The 17967-nt window shown below is 42.8% G+C and overlaps 1 protein-coding gene across 1 annotated transcript in view; it reads left to right on the forward strand.

Moving 5' to 3' along the window:
* The window catches only part of ANO4 (anoctamin 4), a 207776-nt gene that overhangs the window by 14400 nt on the left and 175409 nt on the right, over positions 1-17967 (forward strand). Inside the window, exon 2 of the mRNA XM_019545137.1 lies at positions 10278-10397. Within this exon, the coding sequence (XP_019400682.1) occupies positions 10278-10397 (120 nt within the window). The remainder of the gene's footprint in view (positions 1-10277; positions 10398-17967) is intronic.

The following is a 17967-nucleotide window of genomic DNA, read 5'->3' on the forward strand; positions in this document are numbered from 1 at the left end:
AAACCCATTTAGAAATCATTTAACTTGTTTCTTATATAATTCCAAGTTCCCTCACCCACTCTTGGAGCCCCTTATCCATTTTATCAGAGGGGAAAAACAAAAACAGTCACTATTAAACACATTGTAGAACCAGAATCCCACCTTGTTACATAATATTCACATATTCAATGTCACATTCGACCTGCTGAAAGCCCCCCCCCACTCTTGCTGGCAAATATGCTGTCCCTTAAACTATCCTATGCCTACGCGGGGCTGATATTTTTTTTTTTTTCTGCTTTTTTGCACCGGTCCTGGAAGCACTGCAATACCAGGTCAATGCATGGAGTGGATGGAGCACGCTCCGGTTAGGTCAAAGCCAAAGCCAAAAAGCTCATGATTTAGTACATAGTTCTTTGGGCTGAGCCCCAGGAGAGTCAACAGCATTTCAAGCCATGGTGACCCCACAGCTCAGCAGTGTTCAGTATATGTGTGTACTCCAGATACTCCCATACAAAGGATCCATGTGCTAAGTAGCCTCCCACTCATGACTGGAACCTGGTGTTCTTGTCATGAATCCTGGGATCTCCAAAAATGTGTATGCAGGACAACCTGGTCTGGTTTCACCTCCTGGAGGGCAGGGCTACACTAATCATATGCAACAGGCTGGGAGATAGTAGACAGAGGAATTCTGGGTGTACTGTTTGGGGCCCCATTTCATGATTTTGCCAGTGATTTAAGGCTGGTGAAGAAACAGGAATCATTGGGAATAGGAAAGAAAGGTGCAGCTCAACCGTAGGAGTGAAGAGGAAGTTGAAATGTATGACCTCAGAAACAGTCGGCATTTAGGGGGGCTGCCTGCAGTGGGCACTACTGTATCATTTATTCAAGTGGGCTGCACGAATCTATCTTTGTGGTAGGTTCCCATCAGTATGTTTACCCCGGATGGGTTATATATTTTATAGCCATGCTCAGTATTGGTTACATATAATCAACTTCCTAGTTGTTTGCCATTTCTGAGTATATGCTGCTCTTGGCAGTAATTTAATGCTAGGCAGTGTACTTAAGGAAGTTTTCTTGTATGCAATCATAAGATGAGGGGCTTTTTTTCCCTATGCTAATTGGGGGGAAATATCTGAACTTGTATTTGACTAACTACAGTAGTTTATTGTCAAAGGCATCCAAAATGAAACTTTCTAATATTTCCTAGTCTATTTTTTTAGACGTATACATGCTCAGAAAAGTTCCAACATTTCAACTTTTCATCCTATTTCAGGATGATGACAAACGCTGAGACAATGTAATATATAGTTCTGGCTAGCTCTCTCCTATGCCTCCAGATGATCCTTTCTACTCCTTAATTTTGACTCACCTGTGAGAGAGAAACCATTCTTCCTCAATGAATTACCCCCCAAAATCTCCACAAAGTGACCCTCTGAATTTTGTTTCACTTTGTCATTTGTCTTCACTTGTGTATGGCTTTTTCTGCAAGAGGCCATGGTTCAGGCCTGTATTCACCAAGAGAAGTTGTTATCTCACAATCAACTTAAGGCTGACCTGTATGAAACAAGATGAGACCTATAGGCTTAAATTTTGGACCATATTAATTTCAGTCCAACAAATTGCAGCTCAATCTTTTAAAGGGTGCACCTCTTATATGCCCTTTTCCTATAACTCTGTTTCATTTTTCTCTTCCCTTTTATATTTAATTGACTATTACAGCACTAGCTATGTTGTAAAGCACCCTCTCATGCAAAAATGGTTATTCCAGAATTTTAACAAAAAAGGTTAAACTAGTTTTCTGTTATTTGAGTTGATACATAATAAGAATGTGTTGGCTTCTAGTTCTCTCGTGGGGTGGGGAGTGTATAGACAGGCACAGAATATTGCAATCTTGTTTTTTTCACAAATATCTAGACAATTAAACAAGAATTTTGATAACAAAAATCATTGAAAAGTTTGCAGGTGTAGCTTTATTTTTCAGAAAAAGCACCTGTGTTTATAAGCAACTTCAGCAAGTAGCAGCATTTTCTTCCACTCAGCTTTACCCAGACATACCGGACTGCATTAGCTGTCATTCAGATTAGCAATGTGCTAAACTAGTTGTCATTGCCTTGCTAGCACAGAAGGAGCCTTTATAATCTATGTCATTTGCAAAAAGCTTCTGTTCTTGACACAATACGTAGGCCAATATGTTCCCCCCCACAAGTATTTAAGGTGAGTCATTAAATCCACTCCACACACTCACATTGGGAAAATGTGTTGTGATGTTCTTCATGTTTAATTCCTTTCACAGAAAGGACAATACCAACATTGATATCAACAGTTATTGGCTTAATGTCTGTACCACACTAGCTAACAAAACCCCTACATAACTGATAGCTTCAGATTCACAATTATAGAAGGCATGTCTACACATGCTGATTTGAGGTGCTTTAGCCCAATGTAAGGCACATTGGACATTTGTACACATGCTTGCGCCACAGCCCTGGCCACTTTTAGAAGTGGCTGATGCTGCGGTGCATGCATTTGTATAAATGGCAAAATGCGCATCTCCAGTGAGAAAATGGTGGTGGTGTGCTTTTGACCTAAAACACATCAAAAGTGTTTTAGTTCAAAAGTGCACCACTTCCATTTCCTCAGTGCTGACATGCATTTTGCCATTTATATAAATGCATGTGATGCAGCACCAGGCGCATCAGATCACATGCAGAGCAAACTCGATTAATAGAGACTGCTCCAAGATGACATGCCTTGAATTTAGGCATGAATAGCCTAAAATAACCATTTTAAGGTGCATTAAGCGTGTGCACATGGGACTAACTTTAGTCCCATGACAGTCCATGCACATTTTGTCAATGTGCTTTAACATGTGCATATGTAGAAATGAGCCTAAATCACCTTAATGTGCATTAAGCTAATGAACATTAAATTTAGGTGCACCTAAATGCATGTATAGACACAGACACACCAAGAGTGATTTAACAATTGTACTTACTGAAAAGCCAGTAAAGGTCTGCATGCACAGAGATAATTCATCCACTCCTAAAGTGAGGACGGCTCTGGTGGACACAGATAGTTATTTTGTGTCATTAATACTGCACAACAAGTTATGGTTATATTCAGGTAGAAATGTAGAGAAAAATTTCTTCAGGTGAAACTACAAAGTATTTTACATTTTAGGTAAAATGTAAATACCCAAGTTGGAATTACTATTACTCTTGATAAATGTTGTTCTTCTAAAGAGACAGATGCCTCTGTGAGAGAAATATCAACTGTGTAGCATACCAATTATTTGCTAATCATAATCCATTTCAGGGTTGGAGCCATTACAAGACAGCTTGTTTGCTGCCAAAATAATAAACTCAAACCATTGATCTGAGAGAAGCCACTAGTCAGCTATGTCAGTGGCAGAACTCTTAGAAGCAGCAAGTCTCCTTTTCTTTTCTCTGTAGCGGCCTGATTTATTTGTACTAAATTATTGCAATTTGTGGGAAAAAGAGACTAGAGAAAACAAGAAAATTAATCTTCCTGTTCCAACTAATAAATGGAAGCCACATGTAAAAATGCAGATGTACTGCTTGTGAAAGTTTGGCTGGTCCAGTGAATTGAAATATCAGTTGAGTTCCCTGGCATGCTTTCAGAAATGGAAAGATTGGGAAATGCCAACACTTACGTGATTATATATTTTTTAAAAAGAAACAAACACATTTTGAGAAGCACAGACACATTTTTCTTTGTACGCAAGTTCCGCTACTTGTCATGACATAATTACAAATATATACAAATCAGGAGGTACTCACATCTGAATTTGTATGTATGGTAAAATATACAAACTTCTGAAAATATGACTAAAAATTTATACTGTGCATAAAAGGTGTGGATGGAAGGGAAGTTTTAGAAGTGAGCAGTCTATGTGCTAAGTCCTATGTGGTAATTGGATAGGATAGATACTCTCTGTAGTAAGGCCCGGATGTAGCAAAATGCTGAAGAGGGTTCTTAACTGCAAATAAATGGATAAACTCATTCTCTTCAGTGGAACTACTCATGTGAAAGGTTAAGCGTGTGATTAAGTGCTTTGCTAAATGGTCCATTGTTTCAAAGTATTGATCGATTTCATCTGATTTTAAAGCTTGAGGGAGACTTATAAAATAACTTTTAGTTTATAACTAAATCTATATGTTGTTTTTTAATTTTGTTTGATTATTTATCTACCCTGGATTAATGGAGTACCTCCAAGGAAAAATAAAAGAAAATCCTGTACTGCTTTATGCTTAATAGAGTCAATCAATGACATACTGTATGCATCTACACATGCAAAAATGTGACTGAGTATACTTTGGCTCAGTCTGAGCTGGAGTAAACTAATCCCAAACATCACCATCTACATGTACATTTAAGTGTAGTAATTTACTGCACTGCCAGATACCACTTGTAGCTGATGGGACTATCTGTCAACACAGTATCTATTGCATCCTAATTGCCATGCACCTGTAGATTGTGATGCTTTACTGTGCAGCAAATTAGTCTGCTGTTCAGTAAAGCATTTTGTGTAGAGGTGCACACTGTAGCTGAATCAAAAGTGTGAAGATCAAGGTTTTTACTTAGTTAACAGATTTCAGTTCAACTAAAGCACCAAATTAAACTAAAGAAAAATCTCAGGTTTGTACTCTTAAAATGTTGTTAGTTAAAATCTCACTGTCAAGTGTGGAAACATGAGCTGCAAGATTTCAAATAGATTTCACAGGCCAAGCCATACAAGCAGAGAGGCATGCCCACAAATAGTAGCAACACAAATTTGTGCCACTACTTTGTGCCACAAGGCATACCCTTGCCTGTGCAGGGTCCTGCTGCTCCATGTGCTGCAGGGGGGGCTGGCTGGGGCACCGGATGCCTCAGCACGGGCTAGCCGTCCCCTGCGCTGAGGTACCCTGTCCCCTGACCAGCCCTGGGCTGCCTGCTCCCCCATCTCCGCATGCTGCTCAGCCCCTGCACTGGAGACAGGGGAGTAGCCAACCCAGGGCTGCCTGCTCCCATGTCTTGAGGCACCCTCTGCCCAAACCAGCCAGGGAGTGACTGGCTGGGGCACTGGGTGCCTCAGCATGGGGGCTCCACATCATGCGCAGAAGGAAGAACAGGCAGCCCTGGGCTGCCTGCTCCCCCATCTCTGCATTTGTCCCAGCACTTGCCACTTTGGCATGGGTTGTGCCATTTTTTTCTTTGCTGCTGGGATATCCTGTTAGCAAATTTTCCCTAGCAGCACCACCCACTGATTAATGTGCAACTTGTGCAGTTCGCAACACTGCAAAGAGGCTTGCAGTGCCACCAACCACGTGTACCTGCACATCCAGATCCAGTGACAGTGTCCAATCATTTTGACCTCTTGGGATGCATCCAGATGGGTGCAGCTGTGCAGTATGTGGCACCACAAACACGCCTGCAGCACCACATAACACACACTGAGGTGTTCTCCACGCTGCAAGGGCACACTGCCTGTACGTACACTGCCCCATTTTTTTTCCATAGGTTTTTTTGACCCCTGGATATGCACAGTGCTGGTCCCAGCCTCCCCTACCATCCCCAGGGTAACTTGCTGTGCACCAAAGTATACATGGCATGGGCATTCCTCAGGGACAAGTAGCTTTGGCTCAATGTGCACCACTGCTACTTGTCCCTGGAGAACCAAAAGTCTGCACTTGTCTGGACACAACCTGAGTCCTTTGCAAACAGAAGAATCCCTTTATTATTTTTCTGCACTAAAAAAATGAGTTAAAACTAAGAGCTGGCATTTTCTGACAAGTGCCTTGAGTCTAACAAGGTTGAGAATCACTATCAGCATCTCAGGAAGTTCTCCATATATGTTCCCTAAGAGGGATTTGTTACTGTAGCTGTCATGAGAAAGCAAGTGGATAATTTAGTTTCTCAAGCAAGAGAGAGATGTTAAAATTAGGGGCCAGATGCCTACAAAAAGCATTCACCTGGAAAAATCTGCTGTTGGCTTGCAGTGATAAGGACTGGTACCCATGGCCTGTCAAAAAGATCTGCCTATCTGGGAGCCATTTCTCTTTAAAAATATCAGAAAGCAGGCAAAATGCACTTATGGATGCCAAAAGCATCTTCCTACAGTGGTGGTCTGGGAGCAGGATATCTGGCAAACTAAAGAGATCTTTCACTTTATTCTGGCAAAGTCCATTGATAGCTTTGACCTTAGACCCCTAAAACTGGATGGGAAGTATGAGGTTAGATGTTGTTAACTCCCAAATGATGGGTCCCCTCTAAGGACTTGCTTGCAATTTCTTTAGTCTCATGAGAAGAGAAGAGCAAATTGTCTTTATGTGACTGGTTGCTCCTCTACCACCTAGATATCCCTTCTTGCAGAAAACAAATTCAGCTGCCTCACCTATGAAAGGGACTGGATGGGGGAGAGTCAAGATTCAGCAATTTTCCATTCTTAGCAGCACAAAGGATATGGAAGAAGAAAGGCTGCCCATTGATTTTCATATTTTTTTAGTTTAATTAGATTTGTGAAGTTATAGTGTTGGCAGACTGAGATTTTTTCTTCAGTTCATGCTGGTGGTTAACCAAACATTAAATCATGGATGACTGACAAAGGATGATGTCTCCAATTTTGTCTGTATCACTGAAATCTGACTGGATGATACCACTGGCCTGGTTTTTTACACAGTTGAGCCATGTTTAAGAGACTTTGTGAAGAGGAGTGAAGGTGTGCTGTTTGCATCTCGACTGAATAGCATAGAGCCTTCGATACCAAAAATGAATCATATAGATCACAGGGTGGTCTTTTCCGACAGTGCGCCAAAATGGCTCACCTCAGGCTGAAGGCAGGCCAGTGCTAGGATCCAACTTGTGCTGTCACTGCTGTTTCTCTTTGCCACCCAGCTGCAGCATTGCATGGGAAAGCTCTGTCACATGGCTGCCCACCTGCAGCATGGTAAAAGACCTATCAACAAAGCCCCACTTCCATGCACCACATCCAGTGGCTCCACAGGCTCTAGGTTGATAACCTGTGATATAGAGCACTGGAAATTTTGGCTTCACAGAAGGAATCAGGGAAATTCCTGTTTACTTCAGTCGAGTCAGGAATTCATTATGGATGCATGTTTTTTGCATGGAACTCGAATGGGTCTACTTTCAGACTATGGCTAAACCACAAATCTACCATGCTGGTTAGCAGCACCATCAAATATACTGTGCTGTTCAGTATATGATGCCCTGTAGTGTAGCCACAACCATACTATTCTGATAGCAGACTACTTGGCACTGTCATTCATCAGTGCTAATTAGCCTTCCCTGGCACTGCATAGATGAAGCTGGTCAGGGGTCATGGTCCTATCAGGGGTTAACATATGTGATACAGCATGGTGTATGTGGGCATGCCACTGCTAGAAACAATAATAAGTGTGCAGTTCAGACATAGCCTCAGTGCATTGATTGGGCTGTTGTGCTGAAAGTTCCTGCAGGAGCTCAGGAAATTCCTTATCATAGTCATGATGGAGATACTGAAGATCATAATGCTTTGGGACATTTAATGAGGATATCTCTTCCTGATCATGGGACTATGGCTAATAGTAGTTAGTACAGTCTTCCATCTGGTTTACAGATAACCCGTGACAACTGAAGCAGAAGGAAAATGGCTAGAGCCCCAATGACGGGGAAGTTTATTGTCCTGTACTGAAAAATCTGATTTGCATCCCCATTATTGGGAGGAAAAGTGGTATTTTTATTGTTTAATTAGTTAAAAGTTGTGAAGTTGCTACCAAGCTCAACTATATTCACGGTCTTTCTGAAATGAGGGTTGTAATGTGGTAAGGGTGAGTGTCTTTTGAGGACAGGGAATTTTGCATTTGTTGTTTTGTGACTGGTTGATTCTAGCTGGGAAGTAAGTGGTAAGGCTAGACTGCTGGATTTGAGGATATTAAAAGAGAATATATTTTTACTATTTGTCAGAAGTTGATAGTTTGGTATTTTACGTTTTTTTTAAGTTGAAATTAATTGGCGATAAGAAACCACTTAAATAAGGGATGTCAAACTCATCCAGCCCTGTAGATCCAGAGCAAGGAGCAGTGTCATCTGGCCTGCAAAGTTGCTTATGAGGCTGAACATTTGTCAGTGCGGTGAGCAGTGGCTGCCATGGCTCAAGGAGCCATGACATTGAATGCTGCTGCTGCTCACCCTATTACCAAATTCCTACCCTCCACAAGCTAGATGACATAGTTCCATGGGCTGGAACTGGCCTTTGACACCCTTGACTTAAATAAATCACTGGTCACTGCTGATTTCTCCACCCCTGCCATACTGTCTCTTTCAGGAGCTGAATTACTTTCCACTGGCTCCCAGGTGATCAGAATTCTTTTGTGGGACAGATCTTAGACCTCACCCACTCAGGCCTTTGGCAGGTTGCTATTATATAAAGTACCGGCAGTCTCACTGTAGTAACTCTCTTTGCTCTTCATCAGTGTTTTCCTCTTATCATTTGTGGACCTCAAAAAAGTTTTGAATGGAGGTGCAGACCCCTTTGGAAATTTTGAATGAAGGTATAGAGCCTTTGAATTGTAAGTGTGGCTATTTACATACTTTTGATTGATCATAGTCATCTTTCATGGACCCCTTAGACATAGTCTGAGGACCCCTAGGGGTCTGCAGATGGCAGCTTGAAAACCACTGCTCTTCATCATTAAAAGTTTGTTTCCTGCTGCAACAGTGACAGCCTACCTTAGAAGAATGAAGAAGAAAACTGCCTTTGATAATAATGGGGTCCTCTCTCTGGAGCAAAAAAAATAAAGCTAGAGCAAATATGAGATAGTTTGAAAGTATAATATTTTTCTGTTAAGAAACAAAAAAGACCAAGGCAGATATCTCTTTGATCTGAGACTTATATTTCAAAAAGGCAACATAGCATATGGCACACTTTAAAATAGGACTGGATAATTTTGTCAATAGAGATAACATTTGTTGGAAGCTAAAATGCTAAATAATAAAAGCCTGATCAAATTTCAAGCTTCATGGCAAAAGAAAATTGAAGAAGTTAGGAAGAAATATTTCCATTGTCGTCAGACAATTGACTTGCTGCAGGACACGAGAGAGGAGGAGGTATTCATCGCCTTCAGAAGCATGAGTGGCAGCTAATTATGGAGAATGGGTATTGGACAACATGGGCCAATTATCTGATTCAGTATGGTAACTCATGTGTTTCTAATTGCTGTGAATTCTATTTCCTTGACCATTGTAATTTTATGTTCTACAATACTTCTTCATGTATTAATTACTCCAGTGTATCACTTTTCACAGATGCATTTATGATCAGTAACTTTTTGGTACTCCACTTTAAAATATGCTATGTCCAATAGTCACTTCTCGGTTGTTAGCGGTTCTTAGAATTGTCAACAGACAGAAGTTTAGAGACTGTATTCAGTATATCATCATACTTATTTACAGTATATCATCATGCCTCCAAACAGGTTTTGCTCTGCTCTTGACATGCAGCTGTGCTTTTCTTTATGTTGGAAGGTCCAATTTACAAACTGCCTACCTAACACATACATGGAAGAGAGGCATTTAAGCTTGCAAAATGGGTCAATCATGCACCTATATACATGTGCAAATATATTTGAAAATGTAACCACTTGCCTATATCTTTGTCTATAAAGTGTTGCAGAAGTGTGTAATGCACCAGCACATACCTAGACAACCATACAGCCACAGCAACAACATTTGGATCATGCAAACCTCTTTCGAACACGCTGCAATGCTGTAGCACTTCATACATAATGCAATTGCATCATGCTGGCATATATAGGAGGTCTTGTGGCATGATCAATGTCCTGTTTCTGCTCTATACTTCCTGATGCCTTATTGCTGTCTTGAGACTTCATTTTGTTTCACATATTAGCGTGTTTCATTTTAATTAGCTGTTGTGGTGGCATCACATTGTTTGTACTATTACTTCATTCTCACATACTGGAGTTGGTTTTGTGGTTGGTATGGTGAGAATAGCCTCATGGAATGATGATGGCATGTGTCTGTTTCGAGGAGTTCAGCCATGGTGTCTGTCAGTGGTTGTGTGCTGCATAGCATTTTATGGCTTTTGCTCTCTTTTGTCTCAAATGCATTGAGGAAAGCCCTGTCTGTGCTGTGTTATGCCTGCCTTTTCTGGAGGAAAGTTGGTTTGGATGGGGAAAAAGATTAGGTAGCTTCATTCTTTGTAAAGCTTACTCCACTTCTCAAGTTTCCCCTTGCTGGATATTCTGCTGCACTCTTGCAATCTCCTTCAATTTGTTCAGTTTCTTCAGAAGGAAGAAAGGATTTGCAAGGTAACCGGTTGGAAACACAAATACCAATTGACCCAGATGCGCAGAAGAGAGATGCGGACTTTTCAGAAATTCTTAATGCAATACAAGAAAGTAAGTTATACTTGGATCTAAAATCAGATACATTGCAGAACAGCTCATTGAGATGAGTCAGTATGGTATGTAATAGTTGGGTAAACTAAAGAACTAAATAGTAACTGCATGAATTTGAACCTAATAGTTCAGTGGGTAATTAAATTTCATCAGGAAAACATTAACAGAGGAGCCGTAATAAGATTTGAATTATTATTTACCTGAATGTTCTACTGTCATAGACATTTGAAACAAAATTTGCTAGAAATATTTAGGAGTTAAAAAAATTATCCATTCTTGACACTGCTGGCCGAAAAGGAAGAAATATCAATACCCTGTGCCCTACCATATTCTGGGAACTGTGTCTGGGCTTGCATTTCAAGTGGTTCCAAAGTCTCAGGGACATTCATGCCCATTGATGTCTATTTATGTTAATTTAGATTGAATGATTAATTGCTGTAGATACTAAAAAAACAGCTTTTACATCTTTGTATGAGATTTCTTTCCTTCCGAAGCAAGTGAATGTGGATCCTTATTTGTTAATTGGTTTTAAACTGTTATATCTCTTTCCAGTGGTAAGAAGCAAAACCAATAAAGGGATTTCAGCAATTCTTTAAAACAACAGGCAACCTCTATCCTAGGCTTGCTTGCCAGAACAACAATACATTTTTTGGATAAAGAGACTTATTACACTTGAAATTTGGAAGAAAATTATTTTAGTAACATTCTCTTCACAATTTATTCTTCTTACAGTTTCTTATCCCTTTGCTTTCTGCACCCTGCAGACTGGGAGGTAATTCTCATTTTTAAGGGATAAGAACCAAACCAGAGCAAAGCTCCTGCATGTGCTATGTACTATGAAGGTAAAAAAATTGGAGTAGGAAGGACGACCAAGTCACCTGGAGGCCTGAAGCTCTGTGGGAATAAATTTCATAGCAGTATTTGCATATTTTATAAACAGTTGTCTGTGATTTGCTCTGTACACACCAGCTCAAATGTCAGCTGAGAGAAATCTCAAGAACTCAAGTAGGACAAAATAAAAATTTTAAAACTCTGAAAACTTTTCTTCTTTTTTTTTTGCATATGAATTAAATTTGAAGTATCTTTTGAATCTAAACAGCTCTTGAATTTTACAAGTAATTCTCCATAATAGTGTGAAAACTTATTTTGGCCATGGACCAAACAAAACTCATGGTTCAGAGTTTCTGCTGCTTTAGTGATAGCCTCCGTTCTCTTATTCAGGGTTTTGTTTTAAACTGGTTGTCCTCTACAATAAGTGGTTGGTCCCTGGCCATTTAGAAGCTGGATAACCGTGGGTTATATGCATGCACTGGATAAACTGAGTTTGCCTATTTCTTTGAAGACTAGTTAAAAATAATTGAAATTCCTGGGAAATATCCTCACCTCTTTAAAAATTTCAGGCCTGTTATAGCATTGAGTGAGAAAATATTTGTAAATGATTAATGAATGTAACATGCATCAGGTTACATCCCCAGAGCTTACATCTAGTTCATCAGTTCCAGCAGTTTAAAATGAATGAAACTATACAGAGGATCAGTTAAGAATTAACTCCTTTTTTAATAGGAATTTTAGTGCTAAAGCAAGGTGCCATCTTGATAGTCCTGAACACTGAGATCCTTTATTATGCATAGAACACATGCAGCCACCATTGACAATACAAGCTCCATATCTCTTGTGATTTGGAAAGAACATATTTCACCTGTGAGAGTAGTTCATCCTTCATGCCCATGAGTTTTGGTACAACCAGCTGGCTGTACAACCAGATTTGCAAAGACTAGCCACACATCTGAGAATGTCCTTTCTACCTGCAGTCAGACATGAATAGCAAATAATTAGAACATAGTGTAGTTAAACGTTCCTTCTTGGCTGCTTGACCTGATTAGTCTTTGTTACCTTTATTCAATGCAGGGAACATAAAAATTGATAGTTAGAATGGTTCTTGCTGCTTTTAAATCTGTTTTTGATTATATTAATGTGACTTTTTTTGGGCATTTTCTTTCTTTCTGGACCTATTCTATTTAACTTTTTGCTAGCTGAACCTCTGCCAAGTTTTTTAGTTTTCAGCAGCACTTCTTATTTTTTAAAACAAAGATTTCAGTCTATAAGCAGGGTCAGACTAATGTACAAGCCTGTAGGGCCTGAGTCCAGGGGTCCCTGCAAATCAGTTGTCTTCTGGGGAACCAGGAGCAGCATGGCCAGTCAGGCATCCTAGCAGCAGGCATCTGGGGCAGGTAGCATGCACCTCTTCCCCTCTGGCCAAGCCAGTGCCAAAGACTAGGGGGCAGGCGCAATGCTCCGTGTGGATGGTGGTGGTTTCCCAGGGCCGTCTGTTGTCAGGAGGCCCCATAAGCGGCCAAGCTCCTGCTCTCTTGTGTTTGTGGGTGTCACCAGCACCACTGCCACTGGGACAGGCTGGTATAGGACAGACCTGCTCTGCCCCACCAGGGCTGGCAGAGGGGCAGGCAGGCAGCTGGGGGTGGCATGCCCCCCACCCCTCCAGGCCAGTCCCAGCCCTGGCCTGTCCCACAGTGCTGGGGGACTGTAGCCCTGGCTGCACAACACCCACCAGGTGGAGGGGCTGGGACAGGTTGGGGCCAGAGCTGCCTTCACCTGAGCAGTGTTCACACCCCCTGGTTCACTCTTGATATGCCAAGAAGGCTGGGCAGGCCCAGCCACCACCCCATGATGGGTGCAAGGGGAACCTGTCCTCACCTGGTGGCCTCCAATTTTCTGTTTGCCCAGGGCCTCAATAAATCTTGATCTGCCACTGTTTATAGTTGCCCTTTTTTTACTTTCCATTCCACTGACCCTGTGCTCTTAGCCTCCTCTGGACTGCTAACCAGAGAAAAGTATCCTGCATAAATTATAATTTAAGGGATTGGCAGCCATTTCTAACTGTTTTCTACTAAAATTCTGTGTTCCAATTCTCTAGCTCAAAGTATATCATAGGATCATAAAGTTGGAAGTGACTTCAGGTTGACCTACCTGTATAAGTACTCAGAACCTCTCTGAAATGGCCCTTAACAAGGCAGAATTAATCCAGAAATAACTACCTCACTAAACCTGGAACCTGCTAAAAATACAGGGGCCATACAGAGCTATCCAAAGAAAGACTTAGGGTATGTCTATACTGTGGTGGGTCAGTAGGGGGTGCTCCTGTGTTGAGCCACCCACCTCACTTTACTCCACCACCTTCCAGGCTCTGAGTGCCCCTCTGGGGGTGCCTCATGTCTGGCTGACCCCCTTCCTGGAGCATACCTGCAAGCCTGGGGGTAATGCCACCACCACCAAGTCTAGACTGATCTTGGATCTGTGCCTTCTGGGAAACACAGGCCTAGTAGTCCTTGAGGGTACTTGACCCACTGCAAGAATTTGGTGTCCTTCCCTCAGTCTGAAGCACAAATAGTGGCCTCCCTTAGTCAGCCGAACCTGGGGACCCTGAGGCATAAGCTAGATCCTCTCCCAATAAGTCTCCTATATTAGGTACAAAGGAAAACAAGGAGTAGGTTTAGAATATGGTACAGGGTAGAGCAATATCAGATAAATATCTTAGAGCGAACATTGGCATGGTAGCCTTTGATTAAGCATCTGTGTTACTGCAAGCTATATATGTAGTTAGATCCAAAGTAGCTTACTCACAAGTATCATCCAGAGGCAGTTGGAGATTTCCTCTGGAGGCAAACAGTTTCTTGACTATGAGTTGAGAGAGAGAGAGAGAGAGAGTTTTAGTTAGTCTAGTTTCTCTGTGAGTCTTCATCATGGCTGCTGCCTTGCCCCCCCCCCAGCAGTCCTTAACTTATATAGACCTTATGACCTCATTTACCTGATCCAATGAAGGCCAGCAACTGTTGGCTGCTAGCCAACCAATTTGAAATGCATCACTGGTTGCCAGGTAGACTGGTAGAGTCTCTAGCCCCCTCCCAGTCATGATGACTTTACTTAGAACAATAAGGAGTTTAAGCCCCCACCCAGGTGTGTTAGGCCAGTCATGTAGGCAGAGGGAACAGGTTTCCCCCCTCCCTCAGGAATGTATCCAGCTCAGGTTACAACTCAGGGTTACCTGAAGCTGATGAGGCCAGAGGTGTCTGCCCTCTGCAGTGGCAATGGTAACCAAATTGTCAGATAGCAGAGTTTAGGGAGAGACAAAGATTGTATTCTGCTGCATACACTAGTAACTTAAGACTGACTTGTGACCTGTCCTCTAGTCCAAATCTATTTGCTATCTACATTAAAAACATGTCTCTTGAATAACTGTATACTCCTGACTTCAGAGCTCCTGTTGTAAACCATGATGATTTCTTGCAAAATATTAGCCTTCTCTTTATTATAAGGAAAAACCTATTGCTCTTCAGAATACTTCAGATGGGACAAAAATACAGTGGCTGAGGGAGCATTTCATGTGGGTAGATTCCCAGTGGTTTTTATGTTATTTTGATTTACTCATTTTTTCTGCTTTACATGGAAGTGTCTTCAGATAGATTTCTAAGAAATAATTACTATTTAATTTCTGAATCATGATAAAAAATTATTTGGAATGTGGAATGTATAGATGGACCTTCTTGAAGAAAGCAGATTTTAAATTGTATTCCATATGCTTGCTAAAAACTTGAATCTTTCCATATCATCTGTTGTTCAAAAAAAAATCAAGTAAATGTTATAAAAAATTTAGTGACTATGGTAGGGCCCAGAAAGATTTTGATGTAAATATTTGAACACTTCTAAATTGCAGTGGGGTTTAGTGTAAGTTGGCACAAATTATATCTTTTACATCCAGGAGTTTCCTGTCAATTGCTTGCTGCACTGTGGCATCCAATAGGATTTTTCTACATTAGTGTAAAAGGTGGTGAAATAATTGGTCTTAAAAAATGTCTGATGTGGCAAAGCGGGGGTCCCTGACCAGCTACAGTGCTAGTTTCCCCACCTGCCTCTGGGCACACCGTCCACCTATCTCATCTGCCATGCCTTGTTGTTACTTAATTGAGGTGTTAATTAAGGCGGGAGGCTGCCCATTCTTACCCCGATGCCAGGGGGCACTGTCTATGACTCCATTCTTTCCCTACACCACAGCTCAAGCCTCACAGATGGCATCCCAATGATACACTGCACCTGATCTACAGCCAGACCAAGCTTAGACTTTGTTGTCAGGCCACAGACGCACACGCATTCACCTCCTCTCACTAGGTCCTCTCACACTCCTCCCTGTCTCAGAGGGTCTCTCTCACACATCAACAACTTGTATTGCCTTGCTCCCTCTTGAAGCGGACCTTTTAGGCCATAGACTTAGCTAGCTCATACCTTGGGTGGCAGATGTATCGTCTTTTGGGCCTCTCTTATGATCCTCACCGAGGTAGTGGCCAGCCAATTACCCAACCAGGTCTAAGCTTGTCCTGGCCCCTTCCCAGAGCAACTCTGTACACTCAAACAGTACTGGGCTCCCAGCCCTCTGGTTTTCCCCCTCACTGGGGCTCCTCATCTCCATCTCCTCACTGGGGCCGCCCCCTCACTAGGGCTCCACATCTCTGCCCCCTCACTGGGGCCCCTCCCTCCATGGGGCTCCACATCTCTGCTCCCTCCATTGGGCTCCACACCTTACTGGGGCTCCTCATCTCCGCCCCCTCACTGGGGACATGGGGCTTCCCCGGTGGGGCTCAGGTGGCTGTAGCCATGCCTGGCCTTTTCTGGGTCTTGCCCCCGCAGGGCTCAGGTGGTCAAAACCGTGCCTGGCCCCAGCTACCTCCAATGATAAATGACCCACCCAAAGGTGAGAGCTTGGGTTAAGGCACCCCTACCTGCCTTTGACTAGGGTGGTAACTGGCCTGGCATTTCCTGGGGGCTCCCGCACCACTGAGAGCCCCACCAGGCCACCCACTCCCAGCAGGTTGCAGTTTTAGGTCATGCCCAGGACCAGGAGCCTCCAAACCATCCCCTAAAACTCCTGCCCTTACCTCCAGGAAGTTGCATGCAGCTTTGTAGCCAGGCAATGTTTCTGCCTGCCCTGCCAGCAGTGAACTGCTCTGATTATATAGGCAGCCAGAGATCTAAAATGGCCACTGCAATTAAGCACCTGCTGGCTGTTTGGCTCAGCTCTTAAAGTGGAAGGCACCAACAGTGCCCTGCCACAGAGAAACATAATTCAATTATGGCATGGCTATACTTCCATCTTGTTAGGCATGTATACAGAGAGAAGATACTTTAAAAATTAGGACCCAAATTAGGCAGTGTTTGGATGTCCACCTTCAGAAACATAGATTTAAATCCTGATTCTTTGGACACTATAACACGTCGGGGACCCAGGGGCAACCGTGATGTCCTCTGGTGGCTCTGTGACCATGCCTTGCTCTGCCCCTAGAGTGCCTTCCCTTCTCACCTGCCATGCCTTGATGGAAAAAAAAATAATAATAATAGGGAGGCTGCCCACAGGCCTTCACATGGACCCAGTCTAAACTGGAATCCCACTGGGGTTTCCAGGTGCTTCACTGGGCCTCTCTAGTCAACCATGGCCTATTGGGTCTCTCAAGTTGATGACACCCTACTGGGCACTTTAAGCTTTAGGGGCTAATCATGTGGCTCCAATCCTCCCCTACACCATGCCCCAAGCCTCACAGATGTTACAATAATGATGTTCTTCTGTCAGGGCTTTGGCCTCCTTAGCCTCTGCCCCTTTACTCTAGCTAGGCCTTCTAGCCTGGGCCCACTGTATCAGATCTGGCTTTGGGGGGTTGGTGCTCAGTCCAGTACTTTTCAACATCTTTATTAATGATCTGGAAGTGGGGGTGAAGAGCTCAGTGGTCAAGTTTGTGGATGACACCAAGTTATGGGGAAGCATGGTCACGCTTGACTATAGGCTACAGATACAGGTGGATCTTGACAGGCTAGCAAGTTGGGCAGATCAGAGCCTGATGAAGTTCAATGTTAAGAAATGTAAAGTGCTCCGCCTTGTGGTGAGCAACCGCCTGCATACCTACAGGCTTGCCAGTACCATACAGACTAGTACCATGAATGAAAGGGATCTGGGGGGTAATAATAGACCACAGTATGAATATGAGCCAGCAGTGTGATGCTGTAGCCAATAGGGCAAATGATACTCTGGCATGTATCAATTGATGCATCTCCAGCAAAACCAAGGAGATGATTCTTCCACTCTACTCAGCACTGGTGAGACCACAGCTGGAGTACTGTGTCCAGTTCTGGGCACCACACTTTAACAAGGATGTGGACAAGCTTGAGAGAGTCCAAAGAAGAGCCAGCCATATGATCAGAAGCCATATGAGGAAAGGCTGAGGGATCTGGGACTCTTCAGCCTGAGGAAAAGAAGATGGAAAGGGGACCTGGTAGCAGCTTGCTGTTAGACTAGGGGAGTACATCAAGGACTCAGTGAGCAACTGTTCACCAGAGCAGCCGAGGGGAAAACCAGGAGTAAAGGCCACAAACCCTTGGACAATCGATTCAGGCTCAACATTAGGAAAAACTTCACGGTCAGGGTGTCCAGACTATGCAATAAGCTCCCTCCAGAGATGGTGCAATCAATTACCCTGGAAATCTTCAAGGGGAGGCTAGACAGTCATCTTGC

Source organism: Crocodylus porosus, unplaced genomic scaffold (genome assembly GCF_001723895.1).
Source record: "Crocodylus porosus isolate Cpor-Errol unplaced genomic scaffold, CroPor_comp1, whole genome shotgun sequence".
NCBI lineage: Eukaryota > Metazoa > Chordata > Crocodylia > Crocodylidae > Crocodylus > Crocodylus porosus.